General features: G+C 37.8%; 1 protein-coding gene across 1 annotated transcript; it reads right to left on the bottom strand.

Moving 5' to 3' along the window:
• Positions 1-723: 723 nt before the first annotated feature.
• Positions 724-2,361, bottom strand: THBD (thrombomodulin). The gene has a single exon (XM_056817809.1). The coding sequence runs from the start codon at positions 2,359-2,361 to the stop codon at positions 724-726; it is 1,638 nt and encodes a 545-aa protein (XP_056673787.1).
• Positions 2,362-26,110: the final 23,749 nt, after the last annotated feature.

Genomic DNA, 26,110 nt, shown 5'->3' with positions numbered 1-26,110 from the left:
TATAAATAATATAAATTCACAGAGAAATGTTAAAGTCACATAATAAAGTAGTTTTATTTTAATATGCTAAAAGGAACTCCTATGCTTGTTTGAGACCTATAAAAAGAAAGCTAGAGATTTTTCTTTTTAAAAAATGAAAGGAAGAAATGAAAAGGAAAATGGAGTATAGATATTTGGGAAAAAATATCCTAAATACCACCAAGGAATTCCAAATTTATCCTAATCCATCAAAGGTGACAGAATTGGGGCTAGGGCAAATAGGAGTGCAGTTTTGAAGTATCTGAATTATGGTCACAAATCAATTTGGTAATCTGTATTAAACACCTTACAATATTCTCACTGATAACCATAGTGTTCACCATGGCTGGTCACTGTCATGAGTTTTTACATACTACTCCCTAAGTGTGGGTCCCATAACCCACTACATTCCCTTACATCTGGGAAAGAAGTTTCTGGCAATAGTCTCCCCAGATCAGAAAAAAAAAATTAAGGTGCTGTGTGTTGTAGGAGTAATGTAGCAGAGAGCAGAAGACTGAGTGGGGAGGAGAAGGGATTGTCATTATTAATATCAATTAATGCCATCAAGCTTATCTGTGTTTACTCAGCTCCCCTCATCTCTGCTCTGGGACTGAAGCTGTCCTTGGGCCCTTGGTCCTGGATTCGTGAGGAGAGCATAAGCCAGATCTTTCAGAGTTTCTGAGGGACTGACTCCATGTGCACCTGCTACAAGACCTCTTCTTTGGTGGGGCCTGCGCATTTGTAATCCAGTGTAGCCTGGGCTGAATACTTCTTTTTCCTCAAGTGGCAGATGGTGGCAAGAAGCACCGTGATAATGGATAAGATGCTGACGGCGATGCCAATGAGCACGACCGAATGGATAGGTCCTGCCACCGGTGAGGAAGTTGTGGGACCTGTAGCCTCAGTGGATGGGATTGTTCCTGAACCCTCATCACCGGAGACAATTTCTATAAGTATACACTCTTGCCCTGTCCTACTGAGTGTGTATGGTGGCGGGCAGATGCATTGAAAGCTGCCAGGAAGGTTGATGCATTCACCCCCACGGCATTCATCTGCTGCACAATCATCTATGTCACTGCACATCTGATCCTCATCCAAAATGTAGCCGTCTGGGCACTGGCAGTCGTCCGGATTATAGGGATTGCATATGGCTGGGCACTCACTGGTGTTGCAGAACGACATGCACCTGTCGGGCTGGTCTGGAATGGGCATAAAGCCCTCTTTGCAGATACAGCGATAGGCGCCCCCCTCCAAAGGTAAACACTTATGTTGGCATTGGATTCCGAAGCAAGGGTCGAGCAGCTCCACACACTCGCTGTCCAGCAGTTCGAAGCCTGGGTTACATTCGCACTTGAAGGCTCCCAGCGTGTTAACGCACTTCTGCGGGCAAGGATTGGGGTCCAGTGCGCAGTCGTCGACGTCTATGCAACTGTGACCGTCCTCGCCCAGGTAGTAACCCGAATCACACATGCAAGTGTAGCCTCCTGGGGCTTCTGAGCTGAGTTGGCAATACTGGTCACAACGCCCAGGGTTGCATAAGTCGCCCTCAGTCAGGCAAGAGCGCAGGTCGGCCTTTGAAAGAGTCCCCTGTGAGCAAAGGCACTCAGGGTTCCCATTGTCTTGACTGCAAATCTGTGAGCAGCCACCATTCTCCACCCGGCAGTCCCAGGGTCCCAAGCTCTCCTTACTCCAACGAGGAGTGTCCTCGACCTTCTTACATACAAGATCCAAACCGAGAGGCACTACCAAGGCGTGGCTGTTGAGGGGCAGCGCCTGGAAGTCAGCTCCCTTTCCCCCGAAAGGGGTACTGTATGTGACATTGACCCCGATACTGGGCTCCAGGTTGAGGGGTTTGCAGGATCCGAAGTAGTTATACTCGCAGAGAAAGCCCTCCGTGACCAAGTCACAGGAATGCTCCTCCCAGACCAGTTCCACGGAGCCAGAAGCAGAATCCTCAGAGACCACAACACACTGGTGACCGCAGAGGGCGCCACGGCCACTGTGCTTCCACTTACTGTAGCTGGTGCTGGTATCGCCTGTGACCCACCTGAACCCACGCAGCTGGCCCTTCTGTTCGTGACTGCAGTTCTGCTCAAGCTCTAGCCCGATCCAAAGGCGACTGGCAGGGAGTGAGATTTCTGAGCCCCCCTGAGCTAACAGAGAGATGACATCGGCGGCCACTGAGGAGCGCACAGTCATCAAGTGGCCTCCGAACTGCTGGCAGACCAGGTTCGCCCCAGTAAACTGCTCCGGGCTCCAGAAGACAGCATAGCAGTCGTCCTCAATGCACTGGCTGCCTCCGGGCTGCAGAGCTGGGGAGGCTGGGAGCCCCAGCTCCGCCATAGTCAGAATAGAGAGGAGAGGGAGCAGGAAAGGCAGCATTCTCTGAGGCCAGTTGTCTGGGAGGAAGGAGAGGGAGTGGTGGAGGAGTGAGGGAAGTGAAATCGACTGCGATTTCTTCTGCTTCCAGGGGCTCTGGTGTCTAGCCCTGAAGTGCTCGGGGATCGAAAGGGAGATCTGGCTTCTTGATACTCTCTCGGTTCTATGCAGTGACCGTCCGATTCCAGCCGAGGGAAGTTTCTGTCATGCCTGAAAGTTGATGCCTAAGTTTTTATAAGTGCTCAGCCCTCCCTTGCAATTCGGGAAAGGAAGGAAGTGCCTGGTGGGACGGGCTGATGGTGCATTCTCTGATTATTGTGTTACCAAAACGCTGCGATCACCTCGCTCTATGAGTAAAGTACAGTCATAGAAATTGCTGAGTGCTACGAAGGTCAAAGAGGGTGAATTGGGTGGGGTGGGGTAAATGGGGTGTGTGGAGACTGGGGGTGGGGACAGAGTGGAGAACACAGACTGAGGAAAGTATTGAAGAGTAAACAATATAACGGTCTCCAGCTCCCAAACAATCAGAAATGATCTCAGAGGATAATGCCTGCATATATATTTTCCCATTAAAAAAAAAAAGAAAAGAAAATACACGAACACTACTCCAGATTCTTAAGTGTTTTTGTTTGTTTCTTTGTAGAAAAGATTTTATTACATCGCTGTGCAGGCAGAATTCCTGAATGGTGAACTTTAGGGAGAAAACATCCTAGCCTAGCAATACCCTTACCCAATAAGGTTGAATGAAGGAATATTGGGTTTAAAAGGACAACTGGTCTCTGATCAAGGGTGCCTGTAAGAGTTTGATGAAAGAAATTTCCTCTGGATAAGAGAGGGGAAAAGGAAAGGAAAGAGCTATTCAACTTTATTAACTTTAAACCTGGGATGCTTTCACCCAATGCGGGGCACCTCTGTTACACGCTTCTGGGGGTATCAGAAAATGAGCACATCGGGTTAAGGAGCTTCTGCCTCTGAGGAAAAAGTAGAGAAAACTTGAGTTTGCTCTGACATCGAGGCTCCAGAAGTTCTGATGTTAATTATATGTTTCTATAGGAATTGTTTGCTGCTCAGTGCTTTGGAAAAGAAAATAATGTCATTCAAAACTATTTAAGAAGTACCTGCTGCAGACTACATATAATGCTGGAGATACAACGAAATGTAAGGAAAGGGATCCCTCACCTTGAAGGACTTACAATCTGACTAAAAAGCAGAAGGGAGCAGTTTTATGAATATAAATTAAGCAACAATTATTTCTAAGCACAGGGGTTATAACATAAAGGCAAATGATGTCTGCTCTAAAAGAGTTTACATTCGAAAGCAGGAAGACAATGTACAAACATCTAAGTATATAAAAATATGTACAGAGTATCTGTCAGAGGAGTTAAAGAAATATTTTGAATGACTGAATCAACCAACCAAGGGAACCAAGTACCAAGTGAATAGTGCAGGCAAATGTGTGGTTTAGGGTAAGGATGGGGCGACTGAGGAGCAGAAAAGCTTTCCACTGAAAGTCTGGGGTAGTAGAGAAAGCTTCACATAGAGGATGAACTGACCATGGCTCTCATCCTTTAATTTTAATCAATCCACAATTCCATGCAAAATATGAATCCAAAGAACCCAAAATAGACTGAAAAAAAAACCCCGAAAAAAAAGGTATTGTTTTTGTTTGTTTGTTTTTTTTTTTTAATTTGGTGACTCCCTCCCTGTGCTCAACTACTTTAAAGCACCAGAAGGGGGTGCTGTTGAACTCTACCAAATACCCTCAAGGCAAATTGCTTGGGAGGGCTCCAGCAAAAGTTTGGACCCCGCCTAGGTCTCCCACTTTGTGGAGCATCTGACCCTTAAAAGAGGACAGACAGATTTGTGAAGGACAGACAGTCTTTGGCAGAGGTGTGTATGTATTCTGCTATTATACTACTTCCAGGCCAGGTCAGTGAAGCAATCTGCGTTTAAATACAACTTTTAGGCGAATGAGAACTTCTTCAAGTGCAAAAAGAAAGCATTTTCGAGTTTGGGAGTCTGGCTCCCTAAGTTAAGTGTAAGGGGATAAGAAGGCTGGTCTTCGGAACCAAATATAACACAATTTAACCCCTAACTGAGAGTTAGGATGATAGGAGTTGGGAAGCGGGGAGTAATATTTTCTCCCTACTATTCCCGCCCCCCCCCCCCCCCCAAGAGAGGATGCACAAGAACGCTAAGAGTCCCAGGGCCACGAAGCAGTGCTGCAAGCAGTACCATCCCTTCCAGTGCCCTGAAGTGATTTGCTCACCTCCCAGGTCTCCCAGATCCTAGAAGCACACATAGCTTTCCGATGGATAAATGGTGGTTGGCTTGTTCCTATGACCTCTCCCTGAAAACAAAACAAAACAAAACAAAACAAACAAACAAAAAAAACTTCGTAAAAGCTGTCTGTAATCGGCTCCAGTTCCAGGCCACTCTACCCAAACATTGAGCCTAGTTTATGGCAGAGCACAAAAAAATATATTGTCTTAGTTGAACCTCACAACAATTTTGGAATGTTAGTCCTACTATTATTCTCATTTTATAGATGAGCAAATAGATTGAAGCTAAATTAAATCATATGCCCCGGGTTACCCAGCTAAGTGTCTGTGGCTGGATTCGAATTCTTCTTCCTTACTCAAGGTCCACTACTATATCTACAGCTACCTCCTAAGGGACCAAATAACGTAGTAGTAGTAGTCTAGTATCCATTTCTAGTCTACTGACCAGCCCAGAGGGAGCAGGACTGGGTCTGAATGTTTGTAACTAGTAGAATGGGTTGCGGATCTTTTTTTTTTTTCCCTCCTCTCCCCGCCCCCAAATCTCGGAACTTGAGTGGGACGTAGAGCCCCAGTATGACTCAGCGGGAGTCACCTGGATCATACCCTCCCATGATAATGAGAAAAAGTTAACCCTCTCCACCCACAGATTATCTCCAGCTGTGCATGTCATCTGGAAGGAGACCCGGGCTAAGCTAATGGAATCAGCCCCGCCTTCTGTATCAGCAGCATCAGCAGGACCCCATTCAGTTTAGAGAAGATGGAGGGCGTCAGGAAGGAGAATAGGATATGAGTAAATGACTCAGGTAGCGCTACAAGTGATCCTTTCTAAAGAAGTGAGGGATGGCGGCAAAGTCTTAAAAGGCGCCTTAGGGGATAAGAGCTCCCTGTGCCAAGTGTACAGGAAACTGTCAGCTAATCAGGTCAGTAAAAAGCCTGGGAAGCTGCAGGATGGAGTTCAGTGAAACCATCACTCTGGGGACAGGGTAATGTTAGAATCAAAGAGCTTAACAGAATCTAGTACAAGTCCCTCATTTTACAAATAAAAATGAGTCTGAGAGGATTTGTTTGATTGCATAGGGCGCAAAACTGATCAGTGGTACAAATTAAGTCTAGGAACTGGGTCCTTGGATGCTAGGGCTCTTTCTGGTTGCTAAATGAATGAAATGCATATTCAACCTTAGGATCAAGGATGTAGAAGCAGGAAGAACTCTCATCTGTCATTTATCCCAATCCCCTTCATTTTACAGATGATGAAACTGAGGCCAGAGAAATTAACTGATTTATTTATTTAACCTCAGAGAGGTAGTAACAGAAGCAGAGTTTGCACACAGTCGTCAAATAGCTTCCTCTCTTTTCATTGCTTTCATTCTCTCAACATTGAAATCATTCTGCATTTCACTGCCAGATGAAGTGTTCCTCAGTTGTGTTTCTGTGATGAGAAGAGGGGCCATGAACTCACCAGTACCCTTTCCTACATTCACATGTTTGCCCAAGGTATTCTCTCTTCCCAGAGTGTGGGCCTTTCTAGTAGACTGTAAGCTTCTTGAGAGCAGAAGCTTTCATTTTTTTTTTCTGTATCTCTAGTGCATAGATAGAGCTTGGCACATAATCTGCACTTGCTAAATGTTTGTTGAGCTAAATTGTTGGAATCCTCTCCCTCAACATATTATTTATCATTCTACTTCTTCAAAATCCAGACCAAATGCCACCTCTCCAATGAAGTCACCTGAGTTCATTCAGTCAGAGATTGTCCTTTTCTGCGTAGAAGTGTTATAGTGATTAAAAAAAAAAAAACCCTTCTGTTTTTGAAACAGTACTATGTATTGGTTCTAAGGCAGCAGAGTGGTGAAATGACTTGCCTAGAGTTATACAGTGAGGAATTATCTGAGGTCACATTTGAATTGAGGACCTCCTATCACTAGACCTGACATTCAATCCACTGAGCCACCTAACTGTCCCAGTTATAGTGATTTAAAAAAAATGGGGATGGTGGAGAATGAGAGAATTGATATCATTTTTATCATGGTGTAGTGGAACTAGCAATAGGCTAAAGTAACAAGAGACTCCTGATATTTAACATTTAGCTGTGTGGCTATGGAGAAGTACTGATTTTTTTTTTTTAGAAAATCTGTAATTTTGTAAATGTGGGACCTCAATTGACCAAGTATAACTGATCTCATACATATTAATAGAAGGACTTGGAGAGTTACTAATAGTCTGCCTGAAGATAAGCCTATCATAACTCATTAGGTGGGGCCACAGACTTTATTGTCCATACTGGGCTCACGTTGTAATTTTTCTGCCTCTATGGGAATGGCCAGAGCTTGATCTTTAATGACACAGACTTTGGGAACTTAGTATTACCTAAGAGGGGGATGAGATATCAGAGTAGGACTTCAATGTAAAGGATTCACCTATCAAAACAAAGATAGTAATCCTTATGCTACTTGGTAGGGTGGTTTTGTGTGTGCAGGGAGAGGGGAGATGCTTTGTAAACATTAACGCTTTTTAAATATGATTCATTCTTATACTGTGGTAGGAATCACTTGATTTGTATCTTTTATCTTTCCTCCTGAAACAAATGCTACTGGGTTCAAGATTATATTTTAACACACATAATATATATTATTATTAATATATATTAATTAAATTTATTTATATATTTATATAAATTAATTATATATTAACACAATATATATATATTTTTAACACACATAAAGCAGTACCTTGCATACACCCAATAATTGAATAGATCTATGATTTCATGAATTTGGAAGCTCCCTTCAAAGATGTAGATAGAAATCCATTCTGGGAATCTCTTGTTCTATATCCTACCATAATTTAGAATTGAGACCCACTTAACATTTTGGAGTCCTTCAGTTTCTTCCAGCAATATGAGAGGAGCATTCTGGATATCCACCTTTCATGCTTCATTCTTACCATCTGATCAGTTCATCTTTCCTTTCTATCATTCACTTTCTGGATGAAGGCTTTTGCTCCTGTTCTTACTTACTTGCTCTGTGTAGCATCCTACGCTTACCTATCATGTACCTCTTCACTGCCCTCTTTGTGATTTTCATTTTCAGTTCTGCTGAAATTGATGAATTATATGTCTCCCTCTTTCATGAAAAGATACTAGTACAATGGTGATATTAAAAAAAAAAGATGGACATTTGATTTCATGAGAAGCTCGAAGTCATTAAAGGAGCTTTGCAATTATTTAAATTCAACCTATCCCACTTTCCTCCTCCTCTTCAAATCTGGACCAAACATCATTTGTCTAGCTCAGGCATATATATACAAATCAATAAGCTTTGTACTTTGTCCATCTGAATGCATGTTATAATCTAGGCATAGACATTTTTTTTTATCCCCTTGATCTTTTCTGTGTGGATGATCAGGCCAAAATTCTTTTAGTAATTATAGATTTCTTGCCAGAGATTCAACATTATTTTAGTGCTTTGTACAAAGTACAAAGTCATCTCTTATCCAGAGCATCTGCAGGACCTCACTCTCTTTAGATAATCCCTCTTAGCCTGGATTCTGCATTGGTTTTCTTCTATCACAGCAGTGGATACTTTTGGCATGCAAACATCTGGTTTTGTGCTTTTCCTGGTATTGATTATTAGAAAGTCATTGAATAGGGTTATTTGTGTTCTTATGCCTTTCAGGATTTGTGAATCATTTTGATATTTGTGTACTAGACAATTTTGTTGGAAAAACTTTTAAATTGATATTTTCTACTGAATATAATTGTTTTTTACAATTAATAAGAAAAATAAGATTTCTTATTTTCTTTTAGACAACTGTGAAAAGTGAAAAAATGTAGTACATTATTTAATATCACTTGTGCAAAGACTATTTCTTCTATTATCTTCATTGAGAATGTTGTTGATTCATATATAGATAAGAAAAATTGTCTACACTAGTCATATAGTAATTATTGTTATGTTTTTGGTTTTCTTTCAGCAGTAATTAATTCTAAGATCCCTGCACAGTTATGTTTACTTCTCTTCTTCCAGATATCTTATCTATCAATCCCTCAATAATCTTTTAGTACAGAAAGTGATTGCATCTGTGATTTCATTGACCTATGGAACTTATAGGTGAGGAAACTTCAATGTAGGTCAGAAACTTAACCACAACTTGGTGTTTGAGAGAGTTTTCTAGACCTCTGAGAAGATAAACAATTGCCCAAGATCATATAGCTAGCATATCTTCAAGATAGGACTTGAAATGGGATTTACTTACTTATGAGTGTACCTTATATTTATGCAATGAGATGGGAGCAGGGAACAGAATCAGGACCCTTTTGATCAACTGATTTTACACCCAATCAATTAATAAAATTATATATTTAAAAAAATTAGACTTTAAAGGGCAGAGAATATATACTAAGACTATAAACTAACTACAAAAATATAATTTGTCATATTTTTGTGAGGTGTGAAGTTGTTTAAGCAAGGCTGATGGAATTAGGGGTTCACTAACCATTAACTATATCACTGGTTGCCCTTTAAAAAACAAGAAACTCTATGGGTGAGTTGAGGTAATAGATATTTCTGAAGAGTATGAGCCCTCTGAATCTAAAATAGAATGCACTAGGAAAGAACCTAGTTCTTGAGAGGAAACCTTTCTCACCTCTGGGATGAAAGGAATTTCATTCTTCTCCAGTCCATATTGGCCATGGCATCTTGCAAGAGAATTGCTCATGAAAAAGAATAGTAGGAAACACTACATCTACCAGGAAGAAAACCCAGTGAGACAAGGCAAAAAAGACCAAAGGAGTACTGAGTTGAGAAAATTAGCCCTGGCTATTGGGGAGTTGAACTCTCCAGAGAAACAAGACTAAGGAATCCAGTTAAATCACCTTTCCAGTGGAAATGCTATACCCAGGGGTAGCCAAAGAGAACACTATAAGAAAGGAAAGGGAATCAAGGAAATTAAGTACTAGAGGGATATGTTTTCTGAGTCAGGCATGTCCCATAAACATGTGCTTCTCTACTAGTTTACTCTAAGATGTGCCTGCTCTTCTCATGGATGCTATATGTATTTATGGGATCATGGGCCTTGGGATTCATGGAGAAAATATCTTCTAACTATTGTTCATGATATATTATCTTAGTAAATGGCTTTTATGTAATATGCTATTTGGTTGACTTACCAGTAAGCTATAATTTTAGGAGTTCAGATCCATGGTGTACCTTAAACCTGATGTATAACTGTTTATCAGGAACCTAAGAGTAAGATGGGGCAAGAAGGGGAGAAGTGTTGCCCCATTCAGAGTATTTTTAGGAATCTACAGGTCATGTGATGCAGTGACTCAGAGAATAGAGTTTCAGGCCTAAAAACAGGAGGTCTTGAGTATAAATCTGACCTCAGATACTTCCTAGTTGTGTGACCCTGGTCAAATCACTAAATTCCCTTTGCCTAGCCCTTATTGCTCTTCTCTTTTAGAATCAATATTGATTCTAAGATGGAAGGCAAGGGTTTTTAAAAAAAGAATGCTGGACTTTGAGTCAGGAAGGACTGTATTCAATTCCATGCTTGACTATAGGATGGAAGTTCTATCAGCCTCCATTTTCTGATCCATAAAATAGAGATAGTAATATCATATATCTCACAGAATTTTAGTGTGATGATCTGATAAGAGTATAAAAATATAGGGGTCATGCACATATATCTCCATAATGTTCTTCCAATGGGCTTGGTCCTTTTGAAGATGGGTTCATAGTAGCCCTGATAATAACAACTACAGCAACAACAACAAATACAAAGTGTTATAGTAGAGTCAGGGCTTCCTCAATTTGCATTACTCTACTGGCAGAGAGAGAATGAGGAAGAAGCTCCGTAGGAGGCTTGCGGTATTTTTCAGACCATGTGTATAAATAATCAATTATCCTGATTATTGTTATTGTTAATTATAACAGTATAATATTTCAGCCTAACTTCTCCTTTCTATTACAACTGCTCTGGGGGCAATGAGAATATAACCATATTCTCACTACAAGATTACTCTTATAGTAATAACAACAAAGTTATGGTGATGAAATCATCTGTGGGAGGGAAAGGGAAGTCACAGGTCAGAAAGAGAAAAACATGAAAAAGAAAAAAGATTCTTAGGACTTTAAATACAAAAACTTATTTCTGATATTACAAAGTCCTTTGCAAAAGGAAAGGAGTATGTATTTGTACCTTTCAGAGGTTTTCAGCTTCAAAGGGTTTGATTTCTCTGAATGTACTTCTGAATCCTTGACTACTCTTGAGCATTCTCTACATTCTAATATAATAAACATCTTTCTGACACTCCCAACACATTTTGATCCAAGATAACATTATTTTTCTGAGAAAGGGTTTTAATAGAATTTGTATAAGAAGGAAACTTGAACCAATGATGTGGTGCTGCCAAGACAGAAGGTGGTGAGTATTCCATGTTAAAATCACTGTCTCTCCTTGTAATTTGGGATGGGAGAGATTGGGGGTAATTCTCAGGAAGTTCATGTCTTCCTGTATTATGAGGATATGGCTGGGACAGAGGTGGATTGTTTGGACAGCTCCAAGATTTAACAGAGTATCTTCTCTCCTCATCAGTCTTGATAAGCTCAGGACAGAAAGTTCAGACAGGGGAATAGAGTGGACCTTTGTAGCAAGAGACAAGTTAAGAAAGTGAGATTCACATGAACCATGTTCATGCATAGCAGAGAGGGCACAAGAAGTTCCTGTTATTTTCTGCAAAATGTGCTATGTGTATGAACTGGTGATCTCCTGGGGCATATGCCCTCAATTTCTTTGATACACAATTTTCAGTGTGTTTTCCTAGAGGCTTGATAAATAGACCACAAGATGATAGGATTATAGATTTATAACTGAAAAGAACCTCAGGGGACCTCTGATCCAACCACCTTCATTTACAGCTGAGGAAACTGAAGCAAGAGATGCTAAATTACTTGCCCAATACTACACGGTAAGCATCAGATCTAGGATGTGAACCAAGGTACTATGAATCCAGAGTTAATGCTTAGTCTTCTTGTATCAGATGTTTAACTGCCTAAAAATCCTCTTTCTCATGCTAATGGTCAGGTGAACAATATAACTATATAATTATCTGTTCTTATTGCAGTAAAGAAGCATTTGATCAATTCTATTTCATAGATGGAAAACTAAGATAATGATACTTAGCATTTATGGAATTTTTGATCTATTGATAAAGGACAAACTTAAGTTCAGGGAAGATTATTGCCAGTTTGACCACAAGGGACTAGCCAATTCTTCAAAAATCATAGATATTTGAAGTATGATGCTTTAAGGTTATATATATATATATATATATATATATATATATATAATATTTCCTCAAAAGAACTCTAGAAGTAACACAAGTATTATTCTCCCCATTTTACAGCTTAGGAATTTGAGGCACACAGATTAAATCATTTATCTAGGGTTACACAGGTAGTAAGCACCAAGTTATTGTAAATATTGCAGATTTCAAGTTGGAAGGTTCCTTAAATGTCATTTAATTGAGGCCTATGATTTCATAGATGAAGAAGCTGAAGCAGGGTGAAAGTATGTGACACAAAAGTAGCAAAGGGCAGAGCCAAGATTTGAGTCCAATTTCCCTGGCTCCAAATTGAATCCTCTTTCTACTGGACCACACTATCTCCAAGGAGCAGAGGTAGGACTAATAAATACTTGTTGAATAAATGCATGAAAGAATAATTCATGAACTTTGGATGAATGACAATAGATCAATAAAACAATGATTGAATAAAAAAATAGAATTAAATCCAGACCTAATCACTGTAGTATCTGGATTCTTTCCATTATATTATGGTTTTATGTAAGAGCCACACTCTTATAGGAGGGGAGATATGGTTATAGAGGTGAAGACTGGGGAGAGGGAGTGGAGAGAGAAGTGGCACACTTTGATGGGCTTTAGTTAGACATATCTACATAATCCCCTTATAGACACTTATACACTGCTGGTGGAGTTGTGAATTGGTCCAAACATTCTGGAGGGCAATTTGGAACTATGCACAAAGGGTTTTAAAAGAATGCCTACCCGTTGTCCCAGCTATACCAGTTATGTTTGTACCCCAAAGAGATAATAAGGAAAAAGACGTACAAAAATATTTATAGCCTCGCTCTTTGTGGTGGCAAAAACTGAAAAATGAGGGGATGTCCATTGATTGGGGAATGGCTGAATAAATTGTATTATATGATGGTGATAAGATATTGTGCTGAAAGGAATAATGAACTGGAGGAATTCCATGTGAACTGGAATGACCTCCAGGAACTGATGCAGAGTGAAAGGAGCAGAAGCAGGAGAATATCATACACAGAGACTGATACATTATGGCATAATTGAATATAATAAACTTTTCTACTAGCAGCAATGCAATGATCCAGGACACAGTGAAACTCTTCATGAGCTTCAGAAGGGGGAAGTAAATGGGGAGGGGGGGTGATCATTAATCATGTAACCATGGAAAATTTTTCTAAATAAAAAAGGGGGGGAAATAAATAATCCTCTTGTAAATGAAATTTTATTCCACTTATGTCTGGAATTCTAATATCAACTATTCATTTTTTTTTTGTTTTAAACCTTGTTCTCTTCATATCCTCTTTTTAAATGCAGTTAGTCCTGAGAGGAGATAAGCTAGTTAAGTGTGGAAAGGCAGCTTCGAGTAGAGAATATAACACTAACCTCCAAGTCAGGCATACTTGGCTTTAAAAAACCCAGGTCAAGTTACTCAGTCTCTTTGTATCTTCATTTCTCCATATGTATATGACAAGCTGGACTCTATGGATCCTAGAATTCCTTCCAGCTCTAGAATCTATGATCTATGTCTATTATACTAGAATAAATGTGTTTATCAAGTTCCTTTCCTCTGTTAATAGAGAGTGGTTCCTAACGGGAAATGTGTGACAAAGAAAGGAGATGTGGGCATGATCCAAAAAGGATTTGACTTTTTTCAAAGTGCTGTGGTTCACTGGAAAGATTCACGGGGCTTCTCCTAGGGAAAAGGATTAGAATAGAATGTAATTGGTTTAGTACAAAAAAGTTCCTACCACCTGCCCATTTACACTTAGTGACACACTCCTGATGAAGCCTCAGACTATTGTCAGCCAAGACCACTTGTGAGAAATGCCCAGTTTTTAGAAGGAAGTTTTTGATGCTTCTAGAGTCTTGATTTGCCTTTGAACAAGGTTCTCCTCCTTCTCTTGTAATGGAGCTGAACCTATATGATCTTCACCAAATCAAGAGAGAAAGAGAATTTTAAAGTTGTTAATCTATGATACCTACTCAGCTACTCCAAGAAACAGATAGGTAAGTGGAGTAGATAGAGCACTAGACCTGGAGTAAGTAAGATTTGAGTTCAAATTTAGTCATAGCCATTTACTGTGTGATCATTTAATCTTTGACTCTGTTTCCTCATCTGTAAGATGGGGATAATAATAACATTACCTCCCAGGGTTTTTATGTATTTGTAAAAACATTTACCACAGTGTTTTGATACATAGACACAATAAATGTTTGGTTCCTCCTGTCCTTACTCTATGTGCAACAAATGATGTATAAATAAGAAACAGAACAGAGCTATCTGCCTCCAAAACTAACACCCTCTAACTAGTACCTAGAGTTACACTTACTGGGAAATGAAATTTTTTTTGCAGAGAATTTTGGGATGATCCTGGAAGACATTGCTCAACAATAGGCAGTAAGCCTATCTATATCATGCAGATCTTGACACATTGCTCTTTATTTATTTATTTACTTATTTAATTTAGAACATTATTCCTTGGTTACAAGAATCATATTCTTTCTCTCCCCCTCCTCTCCCCCATCCTTTCTGTAGCTGACCTGCAATTTCACTAGGTATTACATGTGTCCTTGATCAGAACCTATTTCCATGTTGTTGATATTTGCACTAGGTTGTTCATTTAGAGACTACATCTCCAATCATATCTCCTTTGACCGATGTAGTCAAGAAGCCATTTTTTCTTCAATGTTTCTATTCCCACAGTTTTTCCTCTGAATGTGAATATACACATATTTATGTCTTGGCATTTCATCCTATACAGTTTATCACTATTCCCTTTAAGTATAAATCTTTTAGCTACCCAGGTGATAATAACAATTTTTAAGAGTTACCAATATCCTCTTTTATTGTAGGGATACATATCATTTTAACTTATTGGATCCCTTAAGAAAGTTTGTTCACTTTTTGTTTTGCTTTGTTTTTTGTTTTTTCTCCCTGTCTTAATTACCTTTTGATGATTCTCTTGAGTTCTGTGTTTGGACATCAAATTTTCTTTTCAGGCTGGTCTTTTCTTTACAAATGCTTGTAATTCTTCTATTTTATTAAATGACCATACTTTCCCCTGTAAGAATAGTCAATTTTGCTGGGTAGTTGATTCTTGGTTGTATACCTAGTTCCCTTGCTTTCTGGAATATCATATTCCATGCCTTTTGGTCCTTCAGTGTAGATGCAGTCAGATCCTGTATTATCCTCACTGAAGTTCCATGGTATCTGAATGACTTCTTCTTAGCAGCTTGTAATAGTTTTTCCTTGGTCTGGTAGTTCTTGAATTTGACTATAACATTCCTGGGTTTTGTCATTTGGGGATTAAGTACAGGAGGTGATCTGTGGATTCTCTCAATCTCCACTTTTCCCTCTTGTATAGAATGTTGGGGCAGTTTTCTTGGATAATTTCCTGTAGGATGATGTCCAGGCTTTTTCTTTTGTCATGGTCTTCTGGTTGACCAATGATTCTAAAGTTGTCTCTCCTGGAACAATTTTCTAAATCTTCTGTTTTGTGAATGAGATGTTTTATATTTTCCTCAATTTTTTCATTCTTTTAATTTTGTTTTATAGTTTCCTGCTGCCTTGTGAAGTCACTTGCTTCTAATTGTTCTATTCTGGTTTTTAAAGACTGAATTTCATCCCTGGCTTTTTGGTCATCCTTCTCCTTCTGGTCTGATTTTCTTTGGAGGTCATCTTTCATCTCCTTTGCCTCATTTTCAAGTTGATTAATTTTGGCTTTCAAGATACTATAGTCTCTTTTTAGTTCAAGTGCCTCTGTTTCCAGATGACTTATCTTGCTTTTTAAGTTATTTTCCCAGTTTTCTTCAGCTTCTCTTAATTGTGTTTTGAATTGTTTTTTGAGTTCTTCCAAAGCCTTTGTCCAATTCACTGGAGTTTTTGTGTTTTTGTGTGGTATTCCTTGATCTTCTGTTATATTTGCTCTTTGTTCATTGCCAGGATAGAAGCTGTCAATTGTAATTTATTTTTTCTTTTCCTGTTGTTTGCTCATATTTTCCCCTTCTTTTCCCCCTGTAGTTGTCTGCACTCTTGCTACTTTCATTGTGTGCTAGATCTGTGGGTTTGGGCTTTTCTGTCAGCCTTTACCCTTGGAGCTTAGCAAGTCACTCAGAGCAGTCTGTGGGGCAGGGTTGTTGGAGCTTGAGCTTCCCTGCCCTCTGAAGGTTTGATGAGATTAAGCCCAGCTGAGTTGAACTTGCAGAGCTGGATATGTCCTGAAGCCAAAACCTCAGGAAGGGGAGGAGGGCAATATGGAGTGCCTTTTCTGCTGTGACTAGGCTACCTCCTCTGTACTTCTCCTCAAGCTGCCTCTTAACCACCCGTGTTGGGGTCCTGAGCCTGGCACAGTTTTGCCCGCAAGGTACACCCTCAGGCCAGCACCCTTGCTGGTCCAGAGATTCCAACCACTGCTGAAGGCTCAGTACTGTGGGTGGGGGGCGGGGAAGAAGTCCTGGGACCTTTCAAATTCAGGCTTTTTGAGGGTGTACCTGTTAAGTCAAGCAGGAGGGTTCCTTAACTCTGTATTGTTGTTAGATTTGGCTTTCAGTCCCCTAGAAGCATTTTGTTTTTAATTGGTGAGGAAGGGTTTTCAGAGGTCTGAACTTTCGCTGCCTCTATGCCACCATTTTGACTCTAACCCCTGGCATATTGTTCTTAACAGAGTATTCTTTTCAGTTTTAAAGGTGCAGTCTGCTTTGATAAGTAACAGAGCTGGGATTTGAACCAATCCAATACTTTGACCAAGGTATTATGTTTCCTTTATAAATATTTTTCTACAAATAATAACTATATGACCTTGAATTGAAAGGAAATATAGAAATTATTTAGTTCAATACTTCCTCTCTATTTTATTTTATTGAGACTGAGTCACCTTATCTTGCCCAGGTTGGAAGTAAATTAGGCACTAACAGGTCTAAACTCAAAGTTGATTAGCATGGAATCTTTAACCTGCTCAACTTTATTTGGATCAAGGACATTACCAAAAAAGGTCTTATCTTCTGTCCCAGTGACAACTTTGGGCAGAATGACAAGGGCTAGGTATATGGAATTAAATGACTTGCCCAGGGTCACATAGCTGGGAAGTGTCCTAGGACAAATTCGAATCTAATTCCTCCTGACTAGAGGCCCATGACTCTCTCTTTGCCACTTAGTTGCACTAATCAAGGACAATTTGACTTTCCTTAGGCAGCCTGGCAATTCTCCATTCCTAAAGGCTCATTGTTATCAGTGCCAGACTTTGTTCAGATATCCCTTGCCTTGCCACCATTCAAGATCCCCAAACTTAAGTGATCCATGATCCTCAAACTCAACAATTATCAGGGATTACAAGTATATACTACAATGCCTGGCTTTCTTCTTACATTTCACAAATGTAAAAATTGAGGCCCAGGAAGGTCACATATATAGGCAGTCAAAGCCACATATGTAGCAAGAATCATAAAGGGGATTCAAACCCATGTCCCTCTCCTGTTTCTCAATTCTTTTCTCATTCCAGAGCAAAATGACATTCCTGAGGTATGATGTTGATTGTTACTATCAGTAACAGAAACAACTGTAGGGGCAAAATTCAACTACAGGAAACATATCTGTGGTACTATTGTTAACATAATATGGATGAGGAAAATGCTCTGGTAAAATTTTTCTAATACAGAAACTCTTCATTAAGGGTTTGAGTTCAGAACTTTTATTTTTGTTTATTTAGTTTATTGATGATCAAAAATCAATTAGTAGACTGAGAGGCAAAACATAGGAGGCCCTAAAATTAGATTCCTCCCAGTCACTCTTAGTGACATAGCTCTAGTGAAAAAACAGAATCAATCTAAAAATGAATGTAGATGAAAAGATAGCTTGATTCCCTTCTCTGATATCCTTTCTCTTTTTTAGAAGCAAACCTTTTTTACCCCAAATTCAGTAGAGCTTAATTTTTAGAAACAGAACAAAAAGATGCTCCTGAGGACCAGAGTCCTCATCCTATGGGTACACACTCTGTCAGAGTAGCCTAGATAATCATCATCCCTTAGAGCCACATAATACTTCATTGGTTCTAGAATGCTTCCACATATATATCTCATTTGGTCCTCACTAGAATTATTCAATGTAAATAAGGAAGTTGTTTTCATGTCTCAATTTCTTCGATAAAGATGATGAAAGATTGAGAAGTCAGATGACTTACCATAGGTCACTTAACCTGTAAGTAGAACCAAGACCAGAACCAAGGTCTGATTTCAAGCCCATCTTTTTTTTTTTTTTTTTTGCACTGCATCAGGTTTTCATTCTATCTTAATTTCAGAGTATTTCAACTCTCAATTTCCATTAGGTCCTTTTTGAAAGAGAATTAATATGAAAACCAACTAGCCCATTAGGAGCAGAGAAACAAGGGTGTGGCATACTTGGAAATAAATGTTTTTTGGGGGAAATTATATAACGCAATACTTGCTTTTATCAGCAGATGGCGGGTGAGCGGTTAAAGAAAAAAACATTTGGGGAGGGCTGACTGGGCAGATAAAGTACTATACCTTCCTTTAGATTTCCTGGGTTATCCTGTGCTTTCAGCTTCTCTCTCCCTCCCCCATCTAAGTAACATTTCCATAAAGATGTTAATCTTTCACTGTGTAGTAAAAATGAACAGGTATTTAAAATGGACCTCCCAAAGCTGATAAGAGTTTCTCTTTTTAGGACTCTTTTCACAATGAGAAAAGTTCTTATCTTGAGACTTGGACTTAAGAAACTTAAAGTGAAAGTTGTCATTCTGACAAGTGTTTCCTGAGGACTTGGTTTTATGAGTGCATTGTGTACTTAACAGGAGACTTAGAAAGGAAACACAAGGATTATTTGGAGAGTTGGGGGATACCTAGTAAAATGACATTGATTATATGCCTACATTTCAGTTTTTCAAAAGCGTATTCTCACAAAAATAAGAGTGCACTGTAGGTACTTGGATGAGAAATTTACCGAAGATAAAATGCATCTTTTATAATATTGACTTGGTGTTATTAATCATAGAATCACAAATTCAAAGTATCAGGGAAGATCTCAGAAGTCATTGACTCAGGCCTCTTTCTAAATCCAGAATCATCTTTGAACCATTTGAATGTCTTTTGCTTGAATCTCTGGTGGCAAAGAATATCATTATCTTTGAAAATGGTCCTTTCATTTTTCAGTTCTGATAGCTTCAGTTTTGATCATATGACTCACTTGCTTGAGCATCTTCAGTGCCTCCCTATTACCTTTAGGATAAAATAAACTCCTTTCTGTAATTTGAAATACCTTATAACTTAGCTCTAACCTTTCTTTCATGATGATTTAATATAACTCCTTTTGTTCACTCTCCCCAAACTTGCCCATTTTCTATTACCCATATGTCACTTTCCATCTTCCACCTCCTTGTTTGTAGATAGACTGTCCCATTTCTGAAATGTTTTCTTACCTATTTTAACATCTTGAAACCTCTAGAATCTTTTAAAAATTCAAGTATCACCTCTTGGTATTCTGTCTTTCAGAATTGTCAGTTAGTGTCCTTTCCATAAGTTAAATTCATTTGGTGTATGGGTATGTATTGTATATGCATAAACAATCAGTTATTCACCTCACCAGAGCACCTATCAAATATGTCAAGAACCTTCTGCCCCATTCCAATATAATATAACATAACATAACATAACATAAAACATAACATAACATAACATAACATAACATAACATAACATAACATAACATAACATAACATAACATAACATAACATAATATAATATAATATAATATAATATAATATAATATAATATAATATAATATAATATAATATAATATAATATAATATAATATAATATAATATAATATAATATAATATAATATCTCACCATCAGTCTTTAAGGGACAATTAGAGCAAACATTGGTTTCCCCCTTTTCATTACAGATCATGGTTGTGCAGGTAATTTTTGTGAAAAACAATTTAAGAGGGTCTATCTATAAGCTTACAGTTTCTATGCTAGAAGAAGGGACCTTCTCTATTGGAACCTTGGAAACTATCATAGCTTTTTCAGATGAACTTTTAGGAGGGAATGAGTACTCCCATCAAAAACAAAAAGAGGCAATTGACCTTGTGGACAGAAAAAACATTTTTAAGTCAGGAAAACCTGGGTTCAAGTCTTGCCTCTGAAATGCATGTGTATGCACACATATGTATGTTGTGACATATGTCCATGATCATATAACTTACACATATCTGAGAGTATGTGTAAATGTACTATGTACTACACACATACTATATGCAAGTAAGCATTTCTAGTTGTTTTATTTAAGGGAAAGAACAAATGAGCACAAACAGCATTAACATGAAAACTACCACAACTAGAAGAGAAGTTGCAGGCCTTCCAAAGAACACAGAAACTGAAATAATAAATTAAAGGTTGTATCATTAACTAGAACAATAAAAAAAGCATACAGTGCTAGCAACAATAAAGTAGGGTAAGGAAACATTCTTCTCAAAGGAAAGTTGGGCTGGGCATTTGGGTACTGATGGGAAAAGCCATTTCATATGCATATGAAATGGCTTTTCCCATCAGTCCCTAAATATTCCCATAAATCCCCATATATATTCATATAGGCATATAGCCTATATACACATATACACACATATATGTGTATATACATTGTGTGATTATAGAAAAGTCACAACTTCTATATGTCCAGGACTAACCTCTAAGATATGTTGGGAAGGAATTGACAATATGGCTAAATGATTTCCAGTCCTAGAAAATATTACAAAGATGAATTCATAGGTCCATGTTAAAATGAAAGCCAGAAAGGTGGCATAATAATCACGTGCTGGAGATTAGACCTTTGATTTCATTTTAATATCAGGTGTGAAAACTCCCCTGAGTAATATATGTCAGAAGTTTCTCTGCAATAAAATAGTGTTATAAAGTATTCAGAGCAGAAGGGATGAATCTTTTGCCAAGGGTCACAAAGCCAAAATATGTTAGAAGTAGACCCCAAACCCAGGTTTTTTGGCTTTGAAGCCCAGTGCCCTCATCTATCATATGGTAACACCCCTTATGAGCAACCATAATATTAGGAATATGACACAGGATCCATTTGCAAAAACAGATTTTGTCATATTGGAGATTAAGGGGGTAGCATATCTATGACGGGGTCAAAGAATGAATTAAAGGAACAAATAATAGACCCTTTGGTTCCCATAGACCTGCTGGATCATACCATTCTATATATACTTTCCAGAATATTGCCTTCTTCCGTTAGACTATGAACTCCTTGAGAGCAGTGATTGATTTGCTTTTCTATTTATATTCCCAGTGCTTGGCACAATGCTTTGTACCAAGTGCTTAATAAATATTTCATTCATTCATTCATTCCTTCATTAATTTAATTCAGTGATTGGCTAGATTTGTTCTTTGATTTTTTTTAAACCCAAGTACAGAACTTATATTTCATCCCTATTGGATTACATTTTCTTGGCTCCAATCTATCAAGATAATTTTTCAGCTTGATTTTGTCATCCAGCAGATGAGCTATCCTTCCAACTTTGTGCCATTTAAAAATTTGATAAGCATGTCATTTCTGCTTTTACTCAACATTAATAAAAATACTTTTTTTTTTCCTGGCTGGCATCAACATTCAATAGGATACAGTCTTTCAACCACTTCTACATTCACCTAACTATGCTTTCATCTTAACCATGCTTTAGAAAGCATTAATTATGAAATTTAAATTTCTCTGTTGAAAGGTAAAATCTTGAAATCTGAAGTCGCTGACAGTCTTACTTTTTCTAATGCCAACAGTAGATTTTTCGAGGTTAAACTTCACTTTATGTTGATAAACCTATAGAATGTAAAAGTCATAGAAATGAGTATTTTAAAATCATATACCTCTGACTCTAAGGCAGCACATTAGGCACACACCATGTGTGAACTTTGTGAGAATTCAGGGACAAAACTTGAATGCATGAGCAAGCATGGATGGTTTATAATGTTCACTGTTGCGGAGAAACACAATGTTGATCAGGTTACAATTCCATTGGAATCCTGGAAATTTGCATGTGTATGTACTATATAATATACTGAGTCAGCAGCTTGGTCTTCTGGGTTATTTTAAAGATATTTCTTCAACAAGTATCTGTGTTTTTAAATCATATTTACTACATGACTACACAAGTTTAACTTTTAACAGAAAAGAAACAAAGACTCCCTAGAAGTTTGATTCTTTCATCTAGTAAATAAAGTTATTATGCATGGATATTAATGGAATCAGTAAGTAAAGGATGTTTTCATCCTAGGATGAAAAGAGCTTTTGAATTTAATATTGCCAAAAAGTAAAAGTTCAGTTCCCTCACATATAAAATTTAAAGATTTAACTAAATGGCTTCCATGATTCATTCTGTTATTAAGGTTGTATGGTTCCAAAATAGCATTTAATATTTATTACAGAAGTTTTAGCATTCAGTATGTAAAATCAAATTTCTTAGTGAAAAAACAACTCATGAGTATTATCTTAAAGTCACTGAATAATACCGATTATATTTAGATGACAGAAACACAAAGAACAAAATAGATAATTCAAACATCACAGTTTTATTACAGACTTGAGAAGTGAGTAAATCAAAGTTGAGAAAAAATTCCTAAAGAGGAAGAATGTTGAAAAGAAATTCTGTCTACTTTAGAGTCACAAAAAGTTGACTGCAAGGAAAATTTAGTTGGACTGAATGAAGAACATAAAATTAGCACGAATTAATAGTATAGTAATTGGATGAAGCGATATGACAGAAATTCCTCTCTGCAAAACTGGAAATTTTGGGCAAGATAAGATCCATATTAATTGGGTCAAAGCTTGGTAAGTGGGAAAAGAGAAATAAATATTTATTAAACCCTACTATGCTAAGCCATAAGAATATTCCATTTGTCCATCACAAAAAAAAAAAACAAAACTATTGGATGTTATTTTTATCACCATTTTACAGTTTAAGAAACGGAGGCAGACAGAAGTTAAATGATTTACCCAGTGTCACATATCTAGGAGCTGTCTGATACATTTCTAGCAAAAGTCTTTACAACTTTCTCTCAGCTGTATATCTTATCCCATCTTTCTTAGAGAGATATTACTCTATTAATAAGAGATGAGAATACCAGTGACTTCTTCAACTATAGGCCAATTATATGTTCATGAATTTCACATAAAAACATTTTAGATTGTATGACTAAAAATAAATCTATAAACATTCACAATATATTGGCTGATGAATAGTAATGGTGTTCCAAAAAGTCCCAGGGAAGTAAACAAAACAATCAATCAACCAACAAGCATTTATTAATTGTGTACTATACACTAAACATTTGGAATAAAGAGATAAAAAGGAAAACAATATGAGTCTTCAAGGACCTCATGTTATTATGTCAAGAGTAATTTATTATTGACTGCATAATTATTGACTAAATTCCCCAAATTTTGTGACATATATACTGCTTTGATTCACATGACCTTTAATTCAGTTCCATACTCATGCCGTATTCATTTGCTGCAAATATATAAAATACACCCAAGTATGAAGACAATATCTGAATATTTGATGTTCATGTGGAAAATTGTTCTCTAATTTATAATATCCTATAGATATGATAATAGTTAAGAACAATTTATATAAAATGCAAAATTTGGGAAAGATAAATTAAGCTCATTGTGGTTTTTCTCCCAACCCTTAGATATTATCATTTTTTTGAAACAGAATTAAATATGGCTTCCAGGTAAAAGAAGAATTTGAAACAAAATGTTTTATTATGTGATGTAAATAGATGATGTCAAGCTATATGACACCACTAAACGAAGTCATCTCAGTCACCTATGCTGTCAAACTATCTGTCATCCTCTCCTCCTTATTTTCTCTGTTCTCATGTCTTACCTCCCAAATCTGAATGGTTGTCATATCTTGTAGATTACACCTTTATGATATGTCTCATAAATACTTTTTTCTGAGATTGCCAATGATGGTGACATAGACATTCAAATAATTTCAAATCTAGACCAGTGCAAAAGCTTTCTAATTTGTTTCCCTATTTCAAGTCTCTCCTCAAAAGTCCATTAGATATGTCATCTTGGTAACCTATGCTGTCAAGCTATGTGTCATCCTCTACTTCTTAATCTCTTTCACTTCTCATATCTTAGTATTATTCTTATTAGTATTACCACAATTGTCTCCATTTTAATCTGTATATATCATTTGTTTATTGTTGTTTGCATGTTGTCTCCTCTTATTAATTAGATTGTGAACTTCTTGAGAATAGGAGGAGTTCCTTTATTGGGACTAGAATCCATTCTGTTCATCATGCTTTATGGCACAATACTATTACATTATAATTGTATTCCACAAATTATTGAAGCTGATGATTGAATTAAATTCCTGAATAACTGCAGAAACCTGTGAGCCATTCCTTTTATGATGCCTCAGATATCTCTCTCAAACCTTTAATCAATTCTAGTCCCAATAAAGGAACTCCTCCAGCTCAAGACTGGTATAGAGAAGTGACTTTGGAAAATTTTCCACATCTGGATCTCATTAGGAGTGCCTCCTCCCACATATGGAATCGACTATTTTTAGGGTATAAAAGCTATCTATTTGAATCCCAATGTTGAGTGTGTACTTTTCCTGATTTGACTCCCTCCCCTTCAAGCTAGATGAGTTTCCAGCATTTGCAGGGCTGAAATTCTAGCTGTATTATCATATTGGTATATGGGAATATGCTTTTTTTGACTACTAGTTTCCCAAATACCAATTTGCTGTAAGCCCTTGAATCTAGATTTTTGTTTTAACCCAATCTATGAGGACAAATAAAGCAATATTGATAATATTGATTACTCAATGCAGCATGTCTCAATGGGTATGGAAAAGGGATTGAAATCATAAGCACCCCCACCCCCACCTCTCTCTCTCTCTCAAAACTCTCTCACTCTCTCTCTCCAAAAGATAGGAGAATCTAGCATATCTCTAGGGCCACACTAATATAATACATTAAAATAGTAAAAAAAATTATCATCTAACCCCCCCTCAATCCGTGAAATAGTCTTCTACAATTAAATATAGGGTGGAAAGGAAAATGGTATCAAGTCAAGAAATCTGAGATGGCAAAAGGGAGTGACTCACTGCTTCTGTTTGCTGTAAGTACTTTTCTCCTATTTTAAGGGGTACTCAAGAAGTTCCCCTTAAGCAAGGTAAATCTATGTTTATCTATGATTGGCTTGTAACCTAATCCAAGGATATGCCTAGGTGAACTATGGAAAGATGGGAGGTCCAAAATCCTCCAGACCCATTCAAAACTCAAAAATTCCTCCTCTGTCCAAAGTGGAAGTAGGGAACAAGAGCCAGAGTCTAGGCCTTTTTTTAATTCCACAGGTGGTTCCTCTTCAGGGATATGTTGGAAAGCCTCATTCATTCCAATTTCTGGATTCCATTACTTCTCAACTTGCTCAATAATTTATAGTTGATCTCTGAATTGTAGCCAAATTTCCTCAGCCTATCCAAACATTGTCTTTATGCAATATCACTATAGTTTGAAATACTGTTCCATAGTTGGAACATGAGATTGATTGATTGGGCATCTTATCACTTACTTAAAGTGGAATGAGGTTGAGTAAATCAATCACTCTTTCCTTACACTTATAATAGCATTCCAAAGATTTTATGAGCAGCATGCTTCATTTAACCCATATATGTTTTGGTATCTTTCCCTTTTTAAAAAGTGTTTCACACAGAAGAGGCCCAGTAAGCACTTGTTTTGGCCCAGGGTGTACTAGAACATTCTCTGACCACTCCTTGGTGTCTGACTTCTCTCAGGTCCTTGTGTCAGAGGTGATGGCACAGAACAAGCTGGTGTATGCATTTTCATGTGTTTACACATGAAGGTTTTGAAGGCAAATACACTCTTAGTCCTCTGAGAGTTGTGACTTTTGGCTGTACAGAGAGTTGACCTATTTGGGAGAATGACTGGACAGTGATCTATTAGACAAAGCATTGCTCTGTAGCAGGATCATAGGATGATAGCTTAAAGCTGGAAGGAACAAAAGATGAACCAGGTCATGGAGCCCAAATCCTTCAGTTCAC

Source organism: Monodelphis domestica, chromosome 1 (assembly GCF_027887165.1).
Source record: "Monodelphis domestica isolate mMonDom1 chromosome 1, mMonDom1.pri, whole genome shotgun sequence".
NCBI lineage: Eukaryota > Metazoa > Chordata > Mammalia > Didelphimorphia > Didelphidae > Monodelphis > Monodelphis domestica.
This window is presented reverse-complemented; position numbering and strand designations above follow the sequence as displayed.

Excerpts from the sequence above, each read along its gene's own strand:
- THBD (XM_056817809.1), bottom strand. The coding sequence starts at position 2,361 with ATGGCGGAGCTGGGGCTCCCAGCCTCCCCAGCTCTGCAGCCCGGAGGC.